The following is a 23,393-nucleotide window of genomic DNA, read 5'->3' on the forward strand; positions in this document are numbered from 1 at the left end:
AATCAATTTATTTTACAGTATATTCTGTGAAGTGCTTTGGAACGTCTCAAAGACGTGATGAGGCGCCATATCAAATGCGAGGATTATCAATGTACTCTCTCTACAGTCAGGAAGCAGGAACCTGATCATCTGCTCCCTCGCCCATCAGCACTGAGACCAATGGGGATAACGCTCCTTTCTTGCTCTCACCGTCGGTCACTGGGATTCAGCAACCATGGCAGACCTTCTTGCACTCTTCTCCATGATTAAAAATCCTCGTAATAAAACATTTGTATTTATCCTTACGGTTTTCTCCCCCTTCCTAATCTTATCCGTGAACCTCTCTGAAGTTTTGCAACAAATGAATAATAATCCTTGCATTTGATATAGCGCCTGATGAGACGTCTCAAAGCGCTTCACAGAATATACTGCGACGTGAATTGACTGTATTTTGTGGATGAAACGCGGCAGCCAATTGCGCACAGCAGTGTCCCGGTCATGGAGGAATTGATTCCAGATTAGAGCAAACGAGAGGAATTGGGAGGTCAGGGAGGGAGCTGGATGTGATAGGCACTCTCTACGCCCAGTTTCTGGGCTGAGGAGCACAGGCTACGTATGAATAGGAAGAAAATGTTTCAAAAGGAATTTTTATTGAGATACTGTACAATCCCCAAAACACATTGCAGTTGATACAATGACAGCACAAGGAAGATGTGCCGGTTCTTTGTGAGCCTGTGTGCATTGGCCGAGACTTCCAAACGGCCAACACAGTCCAACCAACAAAGTAAAAACAGCTTTAACTCCTTTATATAAAAAACACACACACAATTAGAATTCCTCATGAGGTGATGAACACAGAACAATAGAGCTGTGGTATGTTGAATAAATGGAGGCTCCATTTTGTCTCCCAATCCATGCGCTGTGTAAAGCACAAGGGAGATTATATAATGTATAAAGTTCCTTTGTGAATCATGAGCTACACTGGAATGATCTTCAGATAACGTCAGAAATCTTATGATACAAAATATAAACATCCAATTTCTCTAAAGTGCTATGTTGAGATGAACGTAATTCTTACTAGAGGCTAGAAATTGTACAAATCCTGCGTTCTCAATGAGTCCTTTACAATCCCCCCCCAAAAAAACAAGTATAAAAATATTTTTTTGTATGCTGCGTGAAAAACAAATGGTTATTTTACATACTGCAAAAATCCATCTAAATAGCTCTCCCCTTCCACTCCTCCTCCCAACATAATAAACTAATCCAATGAGGCAACCATTAATACAATCATCTCACACCCAGCATTAAGTCTGGCTGTTGGGGGTGAATCTACACCAAGAGGGAAATTGAACGTAATTCAGGATTAATTAATGAATCAATCACTACCTGGGTTATTTCAGTCTGGCAGTCGGCTTATCTTCTGTTGAGTGGCCTGGGCTCACGCGGATAAACTAAACCGCAAACTAATACCACTCTTACATTGTCCTGATAAAATCAACCTCATCGCTGACCTCAGACCATAGGAACTATGCTTAAAAACAATGCAACTGAGCTTCCTTCCCCCCTTTCATTTGTAAATCTTTATAACCAATCCCCACTTTGCCAAGACAGTATTAAGTTTTGATTAAATCCTAAATCAAAGTATCTGCGTGGAAATAAAGGTTCATGCAAAAGAACGTGGGCTGGAATGGTTTCCTCCACAAACTGAAGTGACTGCAAATTACTTCTCACAAACTTGGGGAGAGAGGGGGAAGAGGAAGGACAACACCTTGCATTTATATAGTGCCTTTCACACAGAATAATATCTTGGAGCGCTTTACAAAGTTGGGGCCGGATGCCAAGCAGAGGAAAGGGAGACATGAACTATCTGATTTTCCTAAACCACTTGACTGTTATGCAATTGTTCCAATTTGGGCATAAACCCACCACTCGCTGCCAGAGGAGATCCCAGCAGTTAGCCAGACTGACGGCCCAGGACGGATCTGGCAGAGGATTTTACAGCGGGGGGTGAAATGAGGCGTACAACCTCTGACACCCATTTCTCCAGCCATTTCAACGCTTTTACAGAAATGTTGAACTCCCGATTCACCAGCTTTTCTGGGTACTGGGGATATCACTCATCCCGGATTCCCAGAGTCCTGTATCCAAAGTGGGATGGGCAAATACAATGGGATTCAGTGCCAGTGTGGCAGAATGTTGACACAGCACCAACAAGTCCATGCAGGACTCGCTCCCTCACCAGACTCCCAGAGGTGTGTAGGTGGACTATCCCCTTTTGCCCAAAGAGCTGCCTGAGAGAGAGCTGGGAGTGCAGGCAGGCAGCTTGTTGTCTCCTCTGGACAACAAGCCAAAGGTGTCGAGGTAACAAAACCTTCTGAAAATCTGTTTTCTTCCCCCTCAAAAATCCCAAATCCAGGGATTTTTAAAAAAGAAAGTGACCTGGAATAAAAATTTAAACGGGTATGGGGGGTGGGGTGAAGGATGTGTGTAGGAGTGTAGAAAGCAAGTGCTATGTCCTAAAATCAGTTTAAAAAAAATCAGATTAAAAAAATACTCCGTTATTCTTTCTCTTTTTTTTAAAAAAATAACAAAATGTACATTTTTTTTCTGTTTCAATTTCGCTGCATGACTGAGGTGAGGAAGTGCTGGGGGTGGGGAGTCACAGCGTGAGAGTGCCCTGCTCTCACCTGTGCAGGGAGGTGCTAGGACAGTTTACATATCTTGATGCCGTTTCTCTGGGAGGAATTGGTAGCAGTTGAACACAGAGTGTGTGTGTGTGGTCGGGCTTGTGTTGTTGGTCCTTCCAACTCCCCCAGCTGCCCCCACTGTCCCAGGGCTTCTGCGATATATGGGGGTCAGGCAGGAATAAATCAGGTCACCAGCATTGAGGATCACAGTTCAGTGGAAGCGTTCTGTAGCTCTAAACCTTTTCCTAATCCTACGTCTTCTCTTCTGACAACGCTGACTCACGGAGGGACACAGGTTACCTACCCTCCGCTCAGCCAGACAGGGTTCAGATTCAATCACAAGCTCTAGCACTGTCCCAGTCTGCCACAGCGCCTCTCCCCAACACAGAGAATTTAACAACTACATCCATCACCAGCCATCCTGGGGGTTGGGGGAACGGAGGCGAAGGGAAAGAGTCAGACGTCAAATAGTAAGCTGCCACTCCTGATGTGTAACAAATATTTATGAACAAAACCTGCTGACAATGCAGGGTTTCCAATGCTGCCTTGACCTGATGTGTACACACACCACCCCCTTCTAGCTAAGGGGGAGCGTGCCTCTCTGGACAGTGGTCGCCAGGACAGTCTAGGCTGATATCCCCCCAGTGCAGAGTCCAACTGCAGCCCCACTGGGTTCAGGCTGACCACAGGCACTGGTGGGTAGAGCGCTCACACTGCGGGACTCGAAGAGATGGCGAAACGTCAGGATATAATAAAAAGCTGCACTCGGGACTTGGCTGTGAAGATCGGGGAAACGCACGCATGCACACACGCACACACACACACACACACACGGGGAGCGAATCTCCGCTTGACGGTCGCACTCAGCACCCCACCCCTCTCGCTGTCAGGTCCGGCTCCTCCAGGCTTGGCGAGTTCCTACATCATGTTGTGTGGGCATTACCGACCCTCGTCCTCTCGCTTACACTCTCTCTGTTATTGTGCAGTTGTATTGGCCGTAGCTCACGTCACTCCAAGGCTAAAGCCACTTTAAGATCCTTTTCTTTTTATATAGAAAAATACCAAAGGAAGGTTCTCTGTGTGTTTTGTGTAAAAGGTCCCGCGGCGAGCCCCAGGTCACAGGTTGAGGATGGGGACGTCGAACAGGTCGCAGACCCCTTCACTGTCGTCGAGGTTGAAGTAGTAGTCGTGGTCCCCGGGTGGAGGTGAGAGCCGGAGGAGGGGGGCGAACACTGCGGAGAAGGGAGGACAACATTCAGCACCGTGATTCAGAGGCTTTACTCCCTACCCACCCCGAGCACCAAGCTATTACTCCCCCCCGCTTCATCATCTCCCTACACTAGTAGCTCAGTGGTTAGCAAGAGCCTACACTACCTGTAGCTCAGTGGTTAGCAAGTGAGAGGACCTCGCTTCGATTCCAGGTAGGCTGAAAGGTTGCGCAAATTTCCTTACTCCACACACCTCTGTTTACTGAGCTATCAGTAGGAACCCGGATTGGTGGATCACTTTTCTGGAGGTAATAAGCCCTTCAAAAAAAATTAAAACGTGGTCATTCAATCCATGACTATTTGTGGGACACTGCTGTGTGCAATTGGCTGCCCCGTTTCACCCACAAAATACAGTAAAGTCAATCGACTTCATAATATATTCTGTGAAGTGCTGTGAGACGTCTCAATGACGTGATAAGGCGCTGTATCAAATGCAAGAATTATTATTATTATTGCCCAGGGGGACAGTTCCACTCCCGCTCTATGACCTCCCCTCACAGCCCATTATCATAATAAGAATCATCCTTGTATTTGATGTAGTGCCTTAACACATCGCTGAAAAATCTCAAAACACTTCACAGGATTTTAATGTGTAATTTGTAGGCGAATGTGGCAGCACACAGCAATGTCCCACAGAAGGCCATGAGGTTCGCGACCAATTTTATTTGAGGGATTGTTGGTCACGACCCTGGGAGAAACATCCTTCTCTTTTCGAATACTGCCATGGGATCTTTAACATCCCATCTGAAGGATGGCACCTCCAACAATGCAGCGGCCCCCTCAGTGCTGTGCTGGAGCATCAGACTGGACTGCGAATTTGAAGTCCTGATTTGGGGCTTGAACCCTCAGCTTCTGCCTCAAGAGGTGAGATTGCTGCTGACTGAGCCAGGCTGCCACCTCATTCACTGAGACTGGAGCACCAGTTAGTCCAGCTGAATACCGATCTTTTCTCACAAACACCTTCCAAATTGGCTGAGCCAGGAACCCTGTCTATTCTCCCTTCTCAGGACGGCTGAGATCAGTAACTCAGCACTGAGCAGAGATACCAGAACCCTGGGGCCGAACGGGCCCTGAACCACAGGCCCACAGCAGGTGCTGGACTGTAGAGGGCGCTCACCTTCTGAAGACATCAACTCATCTATGAGGTCTGAATCCATACATTCTGTCAAACACAAACACAAATAGTCACTCCCACACATTGACAGCCCACGTTCCCCCACGCCCTCCTCCCTACACATTGACAGCACTGTCTCCCCCACCCACCCACCACCCCACAGTCTGGCCTACTCACTCCCCCACAACGGCAGGCTCATCCCTTGTGGTGAAGATAAGTTGAGGGTGGTGGTGAGGGGGAGAGACAAAGAGACATACTGAGCCCCAATGTGTAGGTGTGGGGACATCACAGATGTCTGAACTGACAGTTGATGCAGAGCTTTCACATCACAGCCTGGACTAGCAGCTGCACAGCGCAAATCTCTGAGCAAAACAACAGCTGGAATCGCGTTGTAAGTTATCTGGTGGAACCGAGTGGGGGCAGGGCCCTGCTTTGTTAGGCAAAGCAAAAAATACTTTACTCTGTATCTAACAACAACTGCACATTTGTGTAGAGCTTTTGTGATGGGAGGACATCTCAAAGCGGCTCACAGAGTGTGCGGGGTGGGGGGGTAGGGGTAGAATGGCTGAAATCTTGCCCAATATTGGCGAGAGGGATGGGGGAAGTGGCGGGCACTTCACACCGGGGTGGGGTGGGAGGGAGGGTTGGGGAGTGAAGTGCCTCTTGCGCAAGTGGAAGGCAAATAAATCTAGGTTATTAACTTCAGACTGGGAGGGGTCAGCGGATGGAAGCTCATTTCCATCAGCACCTACCTTTTGTGGGGTCGAACATCTCGGTCAGCTCTTTGGGAAACTCCAGCACTGTGGGGTGGGAGGAGAAAAAAGTCAGCTTCAGAACAGTGATTGACCCCCTCGCCCTCACCCCTCACACCCCCACCCGTACCAAAAAGCAATCTCAGGTACAATTTGACCAGCACCTCCCTGTAATAATAATAATCCTTGCATTTGATATAGCGACTTATCACAACTGCGAGACAGCTCTTCACAGGATATACTGTAAAGTCAATTCACTATATGTTTTGTGGGCGAAATGCGGCAGCCAATTGCCACAGCAGTGTCCCACAAACAGTCGTGGATTGAAGTGACCAATTTATTATTTTAATGTTTTTAAAGCAATTATTACCCCCGGAAAAGCAATCTGCCTATTGACTAACAACCGGGTTCTCACTTACTGTTAGGTAAGCAGAGGAGTGTGGAGTAAGGAAACTTGCCCAGTGTTTCGCCCTGCTGCCCGGGAATCGAACCCGGGTCCTCTCGCTTGTGAGGTGAGTGCTCCAACCACTGAACTACAGGACTCCAAATGCCGCATTTCCCCACTGTGCTGCCAGGGGGAGCACTTCCCCTGTTCGGCGATGCCTGTGGGTTTGCAGGCAGCCCCAGTCTGGAGCAGCACTTCACACACGAGGCAGCACCGACACGAGCCTCTTACCTCCCTTTATAAACTGAGAGGTTCCTGCTCCTCTCCATCCACAGAAGACACTGATTGGAAATATTACTGTAATAATAAAATTCCTGCATCCCGATAAGAGTGTCTTCCACTCAATGCGATTCACATGATTTATCATGTAGATTGTTTATTTTGCAGGGAATAAGATCATAAGGCGTAGGAGCAGGAGTACGCCGTTCGGCCCCTCGAGCCTGCCCCACCATTTAATAAGATAATGCCCCCATATCCCTTAGTCCCACGATTCTTTAGAAATCTATCAATCTCAGTCTTGAACATGTTCGTGTGTCATCCTCACAGCTTACTCTCCCACCTATCTTCGTATCGTGTTGGGAATGTTGAGAATTTTGCTGTTATGGGACATTGCGGTGTTGCAAATTGGCCAGGACACCAGGAGAAACGAGGTTTAGTGACTCAACCGAAGAACGACCCCTCCGACCCCTAGAACTGCAGCATCTGCCTAGACAGTGGGTTCGATTATCAGTCGAGTGTGTGACTTGAACCCGCAAACTTGTGACTCAGGGCCAGCAGTGAGAAGCAGCCCAAACACTCCCCACTCAGGGTCTCCAGTAGAGATGGCCTGAATTCTGGCATCAAAGGCGCCAGCCAGTGCAATACCACTTGCCTCCATGGATGTGCTAAGGCGCAATATCAAATGTAAGGATTATTATATTATAGCGCTGTGGCTGCACATGAGTCACAGCCTTTATGTAATTGTCTCATTTCTAGAAGTCTGACTGTTTCTACTATGTCTAAAAATACCATTCACAAACCACACCTAAACCCGCCTGATACTCATTCCATCCCTGCCTGCAGAACCAGGGCTCTCAATCAGATTTGCAGGCACTCTCAACAGATACCTTCACATGAACATGATATCCAGAATAACACTGCAACGATAATCCCTGCAAAGCATCCGGGACCTATAATGCTGCAATGCATCAAATGCAATTAATTATTGAATAATAATCCTCGCATTTTATATAATCCTTTCAACTTCGGGAGGACGTCTCAAAGTGCTGTGAGAAGGAGCCCAAACGCTCCCCCACTCAGGGTCTCAAGAGATGGCCTGAACTTGGCAGATTCAGGGATGCTACTCTATGTGAAGGGCACTGTAAGGGCAAGTTGTTGACCTTCCTGCTGCCGAGGCTGGCAATGGAACAAGCTAGAACTGGAAAAGGCTGTGTTTTACTGAACTGTAGATTTAAGGGAGGTGGGCAAAACTTAAACAACCAGAAAGAAAATTATTTTCCCTTCCCTCGGCTCCTTCCATCACTCAAACCTCCTGCCTGCAGAAAGATTTTTCCCATCTGTCGCTCAGTGACATCTTTAAATTATAATCCTCTGCACCCCCACCCCGAGGCGGGTCTGTCTCTGTCTCGCTTGCCTCATGTCGACATGGAGCATGTCTGACACAAGCACAAGGCAAACGTGGGGCCAGCCAGCGGCTCTGGGAGGACATGAAAGGGATTTTTCAAATCCAAGGCCAAGAGTGTGGAGATGAGATATACAAATTCCCCCATTCCCCCTCCCCACACACATCTGGGACTTTCCAATCCTGTTCTAGATCCACACAGAGAATTGGCAGCCACTCACCCCCTTACACTCCTCTGCATCGTTTCCAATGGTAACTGGTAACAGCAGCCCCCCCGAGGCCTGGCTCAGTCCAGCCTGCAGCTGTTGGGGGGGGGGGGGGAGATGGGGAAGAGAGAAAAAAGAGAGCAGAAAGCCCAGGGATTTTTCTTTCAGCAAATGCCAAGATTGCAAACGACTACAAATCTTGCGGCACTCAGGCCATGTCTCCCTGATACTCTAATGAAGCTCTAACGGGTAGGACAGTCCTCTCTGGATAAACAGTGGGAAAGCTGGCCAAACAGTGCTCTCAATGGCAAATTGTGCAGTTAAAGACTCCAGCAGTTACCCCAACGCACACTCTGGGGTCCCCAAACCTCGGTTCTTGGCAGGCCTCATGCCCAGGCCCTGTCATAAACACACATGAACATCACCAGGCCCTTTCCCACAGTGATCCAGCCTACACCTGAACACAAACCTTCTTCCCAAAGCAAACCTGCCCAACTTACCCAGTGAAGGATCAGGTTTGATTGGCTCAAAGGAGGTAGTGGGATTGGATAGTGAGGTGCTGCTGTCTAATGAGGCAGATGATTCCAGCGGCTGCGTCTCCACAGTTACCCCTGGGCTAGTGGACGTGGGCACGATGTTGAGGGGCTCGAGGCTTAAGATGCTGGTGGCATTGTGGATCTCCTGTGCTGGTGAGCTTGGCACTGAGGGCAGAGAGAGAGAGAGAGAGAGAGAGGATGACAACACTGGCAATGCTAAGGTACAACAGGAGAAAGAACTTGCATTCGATACATGAATAGGACGGTCTAATTTAATTACGGTCATGTAGTTTTTGTTGTGACGCACGGCGGCCATTTTGCCCGCAGCAGGGTCCCACACTCATCGAAGTGAATAACTAATTTACAGTAACAGAAAGTTTCTGCACTGAAAGAGGTTATTTGGCCCATTCCATCTGTGCCATTAGTTTTTCATTCCCTATCCTTGAAATCAATTTCACTTTTCAGCTTGTCGTCCAGGACACTGGAGAAAAAACTCCCTTTGTTTTTTCAACAGAATGATGGGATCTGGAATGTCCACCTGAACAGGCATCTCCAGCAATCCAACTCTCTCCCAGCACCACACTGGAGCATCAGCCTTGACTGCAAGCTCAAAGTCCTGACATGAGACAATAACCAATGATCCAGAGGCAAGAATACTACTGACTTGAGCTAAAGCTGACACTCTTTAAAGGTTGTTGGAGACCGACCCCTGGACAGGAGATGTGGCACAGTGAGTAGTTGTAGTCAGTCAGTGGAGATTGTCCTACTTCTCTCCCTTCCCCTCCCCCTCTCGACTCCCCCAAACATCGTCTGGCCAGTGGTAGCTCTCAGTTTAACCAGTGGGAGTGTGGGGTTAAACTCCGAGGGTAGGGGAGCCAAGCTTAGTACGGAGTCCTGTAGCATAGTGGTTATGCTATGAGAGTTGCATTGCTGGAGGTGCCTGTTCAGGTGGATGTTCCAGATCCCATCATTCTGTTGAAAAGTGGGTTCCAATCCCAGGCAGTGCAAAATCTTGAGCAAGTTTCCTTACCCAGCATTAAGTAGGAACCCGGTTGTTAGTCGAATGGCGGATCAGTTTTCTGGGGATAATAATCCCTTCAAAAATAATAATAACTTGGTCACTCAGTCCACGACTGCTTGTGGGACGGTGCTGTGGGCAATTGGCTGCCGCGTTTCACCCACACAATACACAGTTACTACACTTTGCTGTGAAACGCTTGGAGACATCTCAAAGACGTGATATCAAATGCAAGGATTATTATTATGATTATTATCATCAGGTGGTGTCTGACCTGTGGGAGTTGCGGTGGTCTCTGGGGGCAGAGCTATGTGTGTGGTGGCAGGCGGTGAGTCCGGCCGGGGTGGAGAGAAGCCCCCGGGCTCCAGGTGGGCGCTCAGCGCCGGCCTCTGTGGGGTGGTGGGGGCGATAGGCGGACACGGGACCAGGTCTTCGGGCGGAGGAACCGGCACCACCACCGGCGAGGACGATGACGTGTCTTTATTCACCAGCAACACGTTAATAGGACCTGCTGTGCTTTTCAAGTGAATCTGGTACTTCTTCTGTCCGTTCGAGCCCTGCAATGCAGAACAGTGTGACAGCAGTTAGCGGCATGGCGGTAAGAGAGAAGTGAGACACATTAAAGGGAAACACTGCCTTAAGCCTTCGAGAAGCAGCCACAGATTTGTGCTTTCGGATGATGCAGCTGAAAAGGATGTCGGGGCCCTTGGACAAGAGATGCGGTCAGTCAGAGGACTGACTTACTTTTCTCCCCTCCTCTGCTGAAGCCAGTGACTTGCCTTCCCCCAGCCTCTGGTAGCCTGCATTTCTTTTGGGTGGGGGATGGGGGAAGAGGGAAGTCAACAGACATCACAGCTCAGCCCCATCCTGACCTCACACACTATTCGGGCGCGCGTGCGCACACACACACAAACACATTCAAAGTGGGGTACAGTTGGACAGTTATCAGGTGCGGTAACCCTGTGTGATCTTTCTCTCAGAACCCCCGGCCCCTGAGGGATGACTATAGTAACTTCTTGGCAGCATCAGCAAGCAATACAGAACCATGGAATGGTTCCCGCTCTGTATGGCTCAGTGCCCACCCCACATGGAGCCATTGTGGGCCAGAGCAATAAAAGAGCACAGCCCTGATGCCTCCCATCATACAATTGGAATAGTTTGGTGGCCAGTTCCAGGTTTGAGTCACTGAAGCAAAGATCTTCAAAATTGTCAAGTTGTTGGTCTGTTCATTCTGAGTCCCTCCCTCACCGAGTGAAGAGTCCGGTACCTACCCCTTCTGGAATGGGAACCTCTAACTGTGTGCCCGAGGGAGCCTGGATTGCCAACAGCGTATCGCCTGAACACGAGAGAGAAGAAAAACAGTTAAAGAGATTTTATCCCGACCTGATTTTAATTCAAGATTCAAGCAAGAGAAAACCCTCTCTCCCCCCCACCCACCCCGATAGACATATCCACTTAGCTGCAGGGACTCAAAAAAAAATGTGGTCACTCAAATCATGACCGTTTGTAGGTCACTGCTGTGCACAATTATTGGCTGTCGTTTCACCCACAAAATATACAGTCACTCCACTTTACCGTATTTGAGACGTCTCGAAGACGTGATAAGACTATATCACATTCAAGGATTATTATTATTACTATAGACAGGACCTTGAGAAGTGAGGGATATTAAGGGGGGAAAAATGGCAGGGAGTCTTAAAAGACTAATAATCTGGAGGAAACACACAGCCAATGGGTTGTATGGCTTCCTTCTGTCTTTGTCCATGGCTCAGTACGACTCAGTGCTGATTAGACACTGACGTAGATACACACAGCAGATCCCACCTCTCAGTGCACCTGTTAGAATGTTCAATAAAGCTTTGGTTCCTTACCTTTAAAACACCGACACATATCCTCATGTGTGACATATGCTAATGTGATGCTAGTTAAGGAGACAACAACAATAAGATTCCATTTATAGAGCGCCTTTCACGTCGGGAAGACGTCCCAAGGCGCTGTACAGTCAGGTCAGGACCCGAGCAGGGGGGAAATGGTCAGGGTGAGGGGAGGTAAGGGAGGGAGCGAGGAGGGGGGAAATGGTCAGGGTGAGGGGAGGGAAGGGAGGGAGTGAGGAGGGGGTAGAGAGTCGAGAGGGGAGCTGAAGGCTCGGTCAAAGAGAAAGGTCTTGAGACCGGCCTTGAAGGAGGAAAGGGAGGAGGCGGCGAAGGCACTGGGGATGGAGTTCCAGAGCCTCGGGGCTGAGAGGCTGAAGGCCCGACCACCGATGGTAGGGCGGTTGGGGCGGGGGATGTGGAGCAGACCGGAGCCAGAGGAACGGAGGGTACGGGCAGGTAGGTAGGGGGATAGTAGGTCCTCTGACCTAGAGACAGCAGTCACTCGCTCACTGGGAACCCCCATTGGCTGGGACACATCTATCCACAATGAATCTGCAATCCCCCAGCCCCCAACCCACTCACCACATGCAGCATCCGTCACTCTCCCTCCCCGTCACAAGCCCCTACTCCCCGTCACAAGCCACCCCATCACACAATGCAGTGTCTGCCCCCTCCCCATGAATCCGTATCATTGCCCTTTTCTACGGAGGGGGAGGTTGAGTGGATTTCTATTCAAGGTGCAGCGCACCCTGTGACTGTGGGGGTAGATAAGATGGGGCAGCTGATGTTCGGCAAAAGTTCCAAAAAAAACATTTTTAGTTTGGCGCTCAGTGAGGAGGTCAGAGCTGGAAAAGATAATCTCCCACCTCAGGGGCACAGTGGGCCTACAATCTTACGGGTGGTCCAAGTGTATCTGAGTGTGCTTGTTTATGGGCTGTCTGCACTGCACAATGCACAGTGCACTTCACGTTGGAAAGATGTCCCAGGGCGCTGGGCAGTCAGGGATTTTTAGACCTGAGCTGGGAGTTCCCAGAGGCCCGACCCCTTCCCAGAAGGATATCTGCTGTTCTCAATGTCGTCCGTCACGTTCTGGATGCTCTGCTGGACCCAGACCTGCTGCTGGTCCAACTCCTGCTCCCTCCGATCCAGGTCCTCAATCTCTGCCTTCAGGTCAATCAGTTTATCAGCGATTTCCCGGGTGTTACAGCCTGGACCCACACCTCTGCACACACACACAGACAGACAGACAGACAGACACAAGCACCCAGACAGACAGACAGACACACAGAGAGAGAAACGGAGAGGGAAATATTACAGACCGCTAGGAAAGTAAACCCACAGCTACAGTATGGCTCACCGCCACATCAACTGGAGCGTGGAAGTGAATGTACGACAGATTACACCGCACAGCCTGTCCCCCTTCCCAGGATACCTGCTGTTCTCAATGTCGATACAATTACAAAACCACTCAAAAACGACACAGTTAATTCATAGTTTGGTCGTAATTTTCACACAATTGTTTCAAGAGAACCTTGGGTACACAATCGTAAAAAGGATTTAATGATAATAATCTGTGCATTTGATGTAGTGCCTTTCACATCGGGAGTATTTTATGTGATTTATTATAAATAGTGACTTGTTTTGTAGGTGAACCCAACAGCCAATTTGTGCACAGCAACATCCCACAAAGGGAATAACCGATTTTATTTAAAGATTGCTGGCCAGGACATTGGTAGAAATTCTCGTCTCTTTTCGAATAGTGCCATGGGAATTGTAACATCCACCTAAACACCTAAACCGTTTAACATCTTATGCAAAGGAGGACATCTCAGTCGATGCAGTGCTCCCTGCACTGGAATGATGGCCTGGACTGGGAGCTCAAAGAATCAACATGGAGCTTGATCCCTCAATCCTCCAAGAAACAGAGATGAGAGAATTAAATTTGCTGAGGTTCAGGATGATTCAGTTGACGTTAAACCAGCTGAAGGGAACTGACTAGCCGCAGAGCTTGATAATTTTCTGTAATAATTTTGAAGGAAATATTTCCTTCACAACTCTAGTTGAACACTCAGTAATGAGACACTGTGACACATTTACAGTCACTGCACTTCACAGTAATATCCTGTGAAACGCTTTGAGGTGTCTCAACAACTTGATAAGGCGCTATACAAAATTATCATTCAGAGTGCAAGTCTTGTTTTTCCTGACAGAGCAAGGCTGAGCCACAATCTGACAAGTTATGAATCAGCACATTAAAAGATGCGCTGTCTGGTTAAGAGCCTCTCTCCCCTATTAGTGTAGGGAAGACACAGCAGTTGGTGACTTAGGTGGGGCAGTGGTTCAGTCATCTCTAAGATACTGAAAACAGTTGGTGAAATGAGTTAGTATTCTTCTGAATCAAGGTTGACAATAGCTGACAGACCAAGACTGTTAATCTTGCATTTGTTTCCTGTAGAAACAACCTAAACGGTGCTCCAGCTGACTTGGGAGTGTTGGACGGGACAGGACAGAGGGAGATTTACTTTGCATCTACCCTGCACTGTAGAAACATGGGGACAGTGCAGAGGGAGACAGAGCGAGCGAGACCCTGTATTTAATCTGTGCTGTCTCTCTCTCTCTCTCTCTCTTTCTCAGACACACACTCACTTCCACTGGATACTGTTCTTGGATTTCTTCTCGATCAACCCAATGCCTTCCAAGACGTTGGTGATGTCGTAAATGCGACGCTTCTGCCGCACAGCGAGTGTGTCTGCAGCCTGCAGAAAGAGAGAGAGTTGGGTTTTATACAATAACACGGCAAAAAGGCAGGGAGCTTCAGCTGCAGAAAACTCTTCAGCTCTTTTGAGTTGCTGTAACGGGATGGTGCCAGAGTGGATATTCTGCAATGATGAGATCACATGGTGGCTTGTGTTGATGGTGGGAATTCTCACAGCATCAGGCAACAATGTGCATTTATTTAGCGCCCCTCACGTAGGGTAGTGCGCTTGACAGTGGCAGACAACAACGAGCCGGGGGGAGGTGATGTAGGCACAGTCGAAGAGGAAGGTCTTCAGACGCAACATGAAAATGGGGAAAGAGGGTGGGTTGAGCGGAGGGATTGAGGAAGAGTGTTCCAGATTTTCAGGGCTTAGTGCCCTAAAGCGCAGCCACTGATGGTGGAATGGAGGGCATAAGGGAAATGCTTGAGGCTGGAGCCAGTCGAGCGGAGGCATTGGGTTGTGGGTTGTGGAGTAAGCAAGTGGGAGAGGTGTTGGATGGATGGTAATCTGTATCTATCCACAGGAGGTGATCGATGCTAACACTGGCTGCCTGAAATTCCCATTTCCAGCACTAACACCCCCTTACCATTGTGGGGGTTGTGGGGAATCAAGAAAAATACATACATTTGCCACATGGACTCAAACAAAAAAGAAAATTTGTTATCTGACATTGCAGCTCTGTGGGGGAAATCCCAGGGGGAGCTATCTGAGTCACTGCAGGAATGAGATGACACATCATCTCCTCCTTGTCGCCTTCTACCAGGGCTCTCGCACACTCAAAAAGGCTCTATGGTCCCTTGAGTGGGTTGGTTATTAACAAGGCAAGAGCAGGGTAATGGTATGGGAGGGGACCTCAGCTTGGCTCTGAAGAGACCCAGAGCAAACCACAGCATTGTGAGCTGCTCAGCAATAGAGAGAGCATTGCTGTAATGAGTAACTAGAGTGGGGAACTCCAGTCAGGACAAAGCAGCCAGATTGTGGGCTGGGTTTTTTCAGTCCTCTTATCGGCTTTCCCTTTCACCCCAATGTTTAGGGCCAGCTCTGCCAATCTATCCTAGGAGGCACGTCCATGAGGCTATAGGGCAGCTCTGATACCAAGAAAGTGCACATTTACTTCAAAGGTACTGATCTGTGAGGCGCATTCGCATTGAGATATTTCAAAACAATGAGGTGTATTAAAATGCCGTCTTTCTTGACAAACCCACTGACCAAATGGAACAATTTGTTTACACACTAGTGTTTTCAGACCAGGACAAATTCAGAACGGGCAGCTCTGGATCCGTACTGCCACACTGCAGCCGTGCTTCTGCCCAACATTTCAAAAACGCACCTGCCCAACCCATAAACCGACCAGACACCACCACACCTCACCACACACTCGCTGCTTTGCCAGGCTTACACTGTGATCTTCTCACGGAGTCCTCCCACCCTGACTTCAATGTCCTGTCTATTGGAATCTTTTGCCGTTCATTGCACAAAGTCTTCGACCATGCTTACGGCCACCTCCACCACCCCCTCCCCACCCACCCCCAGCTCAAAGTCAGGGTAGAGAGCGGTATATAAGTGCAAGTTGTTGTTGGTCCTTCACATTAGTTCATCCTTCACTTTCATCCAACAATCAACCTCTTCTTCCACGTACAACTGAACATCTATGACAAGTAGACATTACTTTCTACAGAGACTTCAGATTTTCCCTTCTTTCGACTCCAGACCACAGCCTCGCATCCTCTCCCGTCTCACTGTACATTGAAAAACTACAGAGAATGGACCTGTCCATGCCGGCCAGATCTCAGCAGGTGGGGGATGTGGCACAGACTTGATGGGTTAAATGGCCACATCTCACTACTGAGAACACAGATCGAGACACAGTGGTAAATTCCTGGTTTCTAGTGGATCACTGACCCTCATGTCCATGAGTTCAAGTGATTGTTTACCGTCCATTTATTCCTCTGAACAAAGCCCTTGGTTTCCCCCTCACTTGTGTCAATGCAAATTAGCATTCTCTTAATGCAACAGTAGGAAATGCTATGAGACTGAACGTAGAATGTGTTGCACAAGGATTTGCATCCAATCTCATAGCATTTCCTGCATGTGTTAGTACACTTCAAAGACTTGAGGCTTTCCCACGGCATAGGCAACCCACTGTCCTTCTTCTGAAGGTCCTGACTCCTCGCTTTAGTCCCTTACCCAAGTGAAATTTCTGCACCAGACCCCAGGAGCCTTGCTGTGTCAAATGAGTTTGATTTTGGTCCTTCAAACTTGATCAGCTCAGGACTGTACCACTGGATCTAACTCCCAGGGCTGGAAATTGAACAAAACAGTAAACTAGATGAAAATATCTGCCAACCTCGATAAATGTAAAGTCATTGTCAAAATAATAGGGATTTCCCACCTGTGCTAAAATAGCCGATCGGAGATGTAGGAAGGTGCCCAGGTGTGGGTTCTGAGCCTGTATTGTCAGAAGTGCAGTCGAGCCATGTGGACTCCTTTAGCTTAGTGGTTAGAGCGCTCGCCTCGTAAGCAAGAGGACCTTGTTGAATCCAGTTAACTGCATTGCAGTTTAATGAGCAGGCCCACCACCTTCTCAAAGCAACAAGGGTTGAGCAAAAAATCCTGTTAACTTCATGCCACTCCAATTTACCAATGGCTTCTACTCAGTTCTCGTAAGTTAACTTGCAGTTTTGATCCAGGCTACAGATTAGTTTGTAACCAACTGAATATTTCTTGATATTCAATCAATAAACACCTGGACAAAAGTACCGATCGAACACAAACTTACCTCGGCTCGTATGAATGTTTAGTTGGGGGGGGGGGAATGCTGCTTGACGGCACAGTGGACCGTAAATGGCCGTGGGCCACGGGTTGGCCACCACTGCTTTAGAGCTTGCAACCTGCTGCCCTGTCTCCAATGAAGACATTAAACATGCTACCTCCGCTAGCTCCTGTGGTAGAACACATCCATTTCAAGCTCCTCAGATTTCAATCTCTTCACTTTCAAATCTATTCACACCCGGCCACCTTCCTTCATCTCTGATCTGCTCTACCCCTGGCTTTGCTCAGTTCTTCACGATGTCCCTTGTCTCCCCCGCTCCACAATCAGCGGTCGTGCTTTCAGCCAGTTTCTGCGCTGCTTGGTCAAACACCGTCTCCCTCCCCCACACCTGAGAGCAGGCACGGGGTTTCCTTGTGCGTGTGTGTGAGGAAGAAATATTATATATGAAAAGAAAGTTGAATGACGTTATTTAACTAAATTTGCCTTTTTAAAAATAGAAGAGGTTGCCAAGGAAAATTCTAAACCTGGGATAATGCACCTTTAATTATGGGTATTCACGGCACAAGGCAAGTCAGTGTGCAGGGGCCAAAGGCCACATGTTTAGTGTCATGAATAAAGATCGCTGTTCCACTTTGTTCGAAATACTCTTAATATTCCTTCACCTTTGGCCTTTAGAAGACATTTTAACTTCCTTTCTGAATGCCAGAGGAACAGACCTCTGACTGGCGTGTGTGTGTGTGTGTGGCAAAGCGGGTGGGGGGCGGTGGTGTAAGGGAGACAAGGCAGGGCCTTGCCTCTGGCACTATGTGTTGGACCCGATCTCTCGAGCCCCTTCCTGTGGGATAACAGGAATGTTTTGCTGGGTTGCTGTGCTGTGGATTCCTGAGTTCCAGGTCTCTTATCCTCCCCCTTTCCCCAGGTAACTAACAGGTGACCATCATTCAGCGTCTAAACTCCACAATCCCAGGCCACGTGCCCATGCACAAGGCAGCCTTTGTCTTTCCCAAGTTACACATTGTGGCGTTTTCCTGTGACCTGTTGACACTGCTGCACATCAAAGGATTGCAAAACAGTGCGTCTTGGAGCTGTCACAGTGCCAAGCACAGGTTGCACTCGTTGTAATCCTTTCATTTGATATAGCAACTACAATCTCAAAAGGTGTCAAAGCACCTAGAGGATATAAGAGAACAGGAGGCCATTCATCACATAGAGCCTGTCCCACCAGTTTATTGGACCTTGGCAGATCTTTTCATCTTAACGCCTTGCCTTTTTGATAACCTTTAATACTTCTACAATCCAAGTGTCTATCTATCAATCATTCTTCTAAATATTCCTATTGATACTGCCTTTTACAGCTCTTTGGGGCACAACATTCCACATCTTCAGAATAGTGTGAAGAAATGCTTCATGATCTCAGTTCTAACCATCGTACTTCTGATTTTAAGGCCAGACCCCTTTGTAATGGATCCCTTTACCAGAGGGAAGAGTCATCCATGACCTAACCTGTCAATTATTTCCATTATTTTAAATACCTCAATCAAATAACCCCATAAAGAATAGAAACCCAGCCTCTCTCAGATAATTGCCGTAAAATGTAGTGACTGTATTTGTAGGTGAATACGTCAACCCCTTTGCACAAAGCAATACCCCACAAACACCCATGAAGTGAATAACCATTTTATCTGGAAGATAATGAGTGCTACAGGATCATTAACATCCACTTGAATAGGTAGACGGGACCGAATCTTATCTGAAAGAGGATGCCTCCAGCAATGCAATGCTCCCCTAGTACTGAGCTGGAGTGTCAAGGAGATTGTGAGCTCAGTTTCAACGTGGGTCTTGAACCCACAATCTGCTGACCAAGAAGCGAGAGATTCTTTTGTCAGCCAAGTGCTCTGGGACACGACTCTGCATGAAGGGCACTATATAAATGCAAGTTGTTGTTGCCTGACACATGCAGAAACCCATCACAGTGTCTAAAAGTATCCAAACAGTTCTGTATATGCACGCTACTTACATACCCCATATGTGGAATTGGGGTGCGCACTCCCTCCCCGGAGGGAGACACTCTCTGACCTAAGTCCTTTAGAGCTTTGGGCTTGCAAGGTTAACAAATTCTACCCTACTGAGCCAAGGTGACACCTAATAGATTACAAAGGAGGGAATCTGATGCAGATAAAATCCCTGTGATACAAATAGAAATCAAACGTCTCTGTGATCAATGCCTCTGTTCATCGATTCAGTGTTACACACAAACAAGCATCATTTATTCATTGCAGTGAAGTTTTAACTCATCAGCTCTGTGTGTCTGGGGAGGAGGGGCTTATAATAATAATAATAATCCTTGCATTTGATATAGCGCTTTTCACATCGGGAGGACGTCCCAAAGCGCTTCACAGAATAGACTGTAAAGTGAATTGACTGTATATTTGTGGGCGAACGCGGCAGCCAATTGCGCACAGCAATGTCCCACAAACAGTCGTAGATTGAAAATGACCAATTTATTATTGTTTTTTGTAGTGAGAGAGGAGTGAGGGAGTAGGAATCCAGATGAAAACACAGATGTGATGACAGCCAGCATTACTCCAGGCAGCCTCATAAAACAAATGAAACAATTGCCACTTTTAAACTGCTCAAATAAGGCGCCAGAACAGAAATGAAGATGGGCTTGTAGTTCAGTGACTGCAGCCCTGGGCTCACAGCTGTGACTTCCGATCTTGCAAAGTGTTTCCTCTGGTCAGGTCACCTCACAACTTGCAAAGCCACTTTCCCCCCATTGCACTGAGGCTGTGGCCTGCTGCCCACACCACCCAGCAGGGCTGCACACCACTTGGCATGGCCACTTAACTTAGTGCAACTGCCAACCCTTAGCACATAGCAACAATGGAAGGACCCCAATCCCTTCTCTCCCCACTTATTTTCATTTATCATTTAAAAACAAAAATCCTCAAAGTGACTAAAGATTCTTCATTTCCACAGAAAATATGCTTCCTTCCCCCCACTCCGAAAAATACGCAAACACAGGCCTCGACGTATAAACATGCCAACTGTGAACAGACGCACGCGCACACAGCAACCTGTAAATTAATTACTAAGAGATTGGACTTCAAATGAAAGAATAATACAAGCAGCAAGTTAAAAACATTATGAATAATAAATAAAGTTGGGAGGCGGGTGGGGGCTGAGAGTGGACGATAAGTATTGAGCTGTCTCGGGGAGCAAGTGAGAGAAGCTGTTGGGGGTTGGGATCCGTGAAAGGGCACCCTGTGGAATGTAATGGAGGTACAGCGAGAGCAATGCAGAGATAGCGGGGGGCAGTGAAGGGGGCAGTCGAGATATAGTGGGGGAGCGGGGAGTGGAGGTATAGCAAGGGGGCAGTGAGGGCAGTGGAGGTATAGTGGGGAGCAATGAGGATATAGCGGGGGCAGTGGAGGTATAGTGGGGAGCAATGAGGATACAGCGGGGGCAGTGAGGCTACAGCGGGGGCATTGAGGGCATAGCGGGGGCAGTGAGGGTAGTAGAGATATAGAGAGGCAGTGAGGGCAATGGCGGTATATCAGGGGCAGTGAGAGTAGACCAGGGGGTAGTGAGGACAGTGGGGGTATAGCGGGGGCAGTGAGGATATAGCAGTCAGGACTGTAGAGATAGAGGGGGGCAGTGAGGGCAGTGGCAGTATATCGGGGACAGAGGGGAGCAGTGAGGGTATAGCAGGGGCAGTGGGGGTATAGCAGGGAGCCGTGTAGTATAATAACAATAATAATCCTTGCATTTGATACAGCGCCTTATCACGTCCTCGAGACGCCTCAAAACGCTTCACAGGATACACTGTCAAAGTGAATTGACTATATTTTGTGGGCAAAACGTAAAGAGGGAAATGTTGATAGTGTAGAGGGTAGTGTTGAGGAGAGGCTAGCATAGCATTGGAGGCCTGTAGCTCAGTGGTTAGAGCACTCGCTTTGCAAGCGAGAGACCTGAGTTCAATTCCAGGCAGAGGGCGAAACCTTGGGCAAGTTTCCTTACTCCACACAGAGTCTAATAATAATCCCTCCAAAACCAAAAACAATAATAAATTGGTCATTTTCAATCTACGACTGTTTGTGGGACATTGCTGTGCGCAATTGGCTGCCGCGTTCGCCCACAAATATACAGTCAATTCACTTTACAGTGTGTTCTGTGAAGCGCTTTGGGACGTCCTCCCGACGTGAAAAGCGCTATATCAAATGCAAGGATTATTATTATTATAGAGGGTAATGTTCAGGGTAATGTTGATAGTGTTGAGGGTAGGGTTGAGGGTGTTGTTGACAGTGTAGAGGGTAGTGTAGAGGGTAGTGTAGAGGGTAGTGTTGGCAGTGTAGAGGGTAGTGTTGGCAGTGTAGAGGGCAGTGTTGGCAGTGTTGAGGGCAGTGTTGACAGTGTTGAGGGTAGTGTTGACAGTGTTGAGGGTAGTGTAGAGGGTAGTGTTGATAGTGCAGAGGGTAGTGTTGAGGGCAGTGTTGGCAGTGTTGAGGGTAGTGTTGACAGTGTTGAGGGCAGTGTTGGCAGTGTTGAGGGCAGTGTTGAGGGTAGTGTTGACAGTGTTGAGGGCAGTGTTGGCAGTGTTGAGGGTAGTGTTGACAGTGTTGAGGGTAGTGTTGGCAGTGTTGAGGGTAGTGTTGAGGGCAGTGTTGGCAGTGTTGAGGGCAGTGTTGAGGGTAGTGTTGGTAGTGTAGAGGGCAGTGTTGGCAGTGTAGAGGGCAGTGTTGAGGGCAGTGTTGACAGTGTTGAGGGCAGTGTTGAGGATAGTGTAGAGGGTATTGTTCACAGTGTTGACAGTGTAGAGGGTAGTGTTGAGGATAGTGTTGACAGTGTTGAGGGCAGTGTTGAGGGTAGTGTTGACAGTGTTGAGGGCAGTGTTGAGGGTAGTGTTGACAGTGTTGAGGGCAGTGTTGAGGGTAGTGTTGGTAGTGTTGGCAGTGTTGAGGGTAGTGTTGACAGTGTTGAGGGCAGTGTTGAGGGTAGTGTTGACAGTGTTGAGGGCAGTGTTGAGGGTAGTGTTGGCAGTGTTGAGGGTAGTGTTGGCAGTGTTGAGGGCAGTGTTGAGGATAGTGTAGAGGGTAGTGTTCACAGTGTTGACAGTGTAGAGGGCAGTGTAGAGGGTAGTGTTGAGGGCAGTGTAGAGGGTAGTGTTGACAGTGTTGAGGATAGTGTTGACAGTGTAGAGGGTAGTGTTTACAGTGTTGAGGGCAGTGTAGAGGGTAGTGTTGAGGGCAGTGTCGAGGGTAGTGTTTACAGTGTTGAGGGCAGTGTAGAGGGTAGTGTTGAGGGCAGTGTTTACAGTGTAGAGGGTAGTGTTGAGGGCAGTGTTGAGGGTAGTGTTGGCAGTATAACGAGGGCAGTGCGGGGAGGGCAGGTGTTGGAGGCTGGTGTGAGCACGTGTGGCTGAGGATCTTTTGTGCTCGGGCCCCCCCCCCCGCTCACACCTCCCCCCACCCCCGCCCCCCAGTTTCTCACCACTTTCAGGTCCAGTACCCCGTCCTTGGCCTCCTGCAGCAGCGACACGAACTTGGTGGTCAGGAGGCCGAGGCTCTTCTCGTGTCGGCTCGGCGTCTGCGGCAGCGACTCGGCCATGGCTGCCTCCCAGGCCCGAGCCGAGACCCGAGGCCCGAGCCCCGAGCCCCGAGCCGACCGGTCTCACTACCCCCTCCCACCGCCGCACCCCTTTCCTCTCCCTCCTCCCTCCCGGGTCTCTGCCCCCCCGACACCACCCGACACCACCCGGCCTCAGCTCCCCCTCAACCCGGCCTCTGCTGCGCTGCACCCCCCCCCCGCTCCCCGGCCTGTCCCCCCTCCCCGGCCTGTCCCCCCTCCCGGCCTGTCCCCCCCCCACTCCCTCCCGCCCGCTGTCTCCCCCCCGCCCCCTCCCGCCCGCTGTCTCCCCGCGGCCCTGTGTGTGTGTGTGAGTGAGTGAGTGTGTGAGAGGCGCCGGGAGCCGTTAGCCGCGCGGTGCACGCCGGGACCGGTTTGAAAGTGGCCGCAAACAGGAGCCGCCGGGAGGCCAGGGGGCGTCCGCAAAGCGCTGCCCCGCCGGGGAGGCGCACAGACCAGCCTGCAGCCAGGGAGCGTCTCACAACCGGGGAGCGGCTGACAGCCGGGGAGCGGCTGACAAGGGCACGAGGGGATCGTGTGCAAAGACACAGCCACACACAGAGCAGCAACTGATGCTGCCAGTGGGGCAAAATACTGCAGATGCTGGAAATCTATCTATCTATCTATCTATCTATCTATCTATCTATCTATCTATCTATCTATCTATCTATCTATCTATCTATCTATCTATCTATCTATCTATCTATCTATCTATCTATCTATCTATCTATCTATC

The 23,393-nt window shown here is 48.9% G+C and overlaps 1 protein-coding gene across 1 annotated transcript; it reads right to left on the reverse strand.

Moving 5' to 3' along the window:
• Positions 1-610: 610 nt before the first annotated feature.
• e2f4 (E2F transcription factor 4) lies at positions 611-22,829 on the reverse strand. Its single transcript, XM_007905841.2, has 10 exons — positions 22,523-22,829; positions 14,147-14,256; positions 12,561-12,722; positions 11,498-11,541; positions 10,898-10,962; positions 9,901-10,183; positions 8,573-8,773; positions 5,801-5,848; positions 5,052-5,096; positions 611-3,898 (listed from the first exon to the last, which is right to left on the reverse strand). The coding sequence occupies exons 1-10, from the start codon at positions 22,637-22,639 to the stop codon at positions 3,783-3,785; spliced, it is 1,191 nt and encodes a 396-aa protein (XP_007904032.1). The 5' UTR covers positions 22,640-22,829; the 3' UTR covers positions 611-3,782.
• Between the last annotated feature and the right edge of the window lie 564 nt (positions 22,830-23,393).

The sequence above is a fragment of the Callorhinchus milii genome, unplaced genomic scaffold (genome assembly GCF_018977255.1).
Source record: "Callorhinchus milii isolate IMCB2004 unplaced genomic scaffold, IMCB_Cmil_1.0 Scaffold14, whole genome shotgun sequence".
Lineage (NCBI taxonomy): Eukaryota > Metazoa > Chordata > Chondrichthyes > Chimaeriformes > Callorhinchidae > Callorhinchus > Callorhinchus milii.

Coding starts and splice junctions, on each gene's coding strand:
- e2f4 (XM_007905841.2), bottom strand. CDS start 22,639: ATGGCCGAGTCGCTGCCGCAGACGCCGAGCCGACACGAGAAGAGCCTC. Junction 14,257..22,522: donor GGGTACTGGACCTGAAAGTG/GTGAGAAACTGG, acceptor CTCTTTCTGCAG/GCTGCAGACACACTCGCTGT. Junction 5,849..8,572: donor CAAACCTGATCCTTCACTGG/GTAAGTTGGGCA, acceptor CCCACCCCACAG/TGCTGGAGTTTCCCAAAGAG.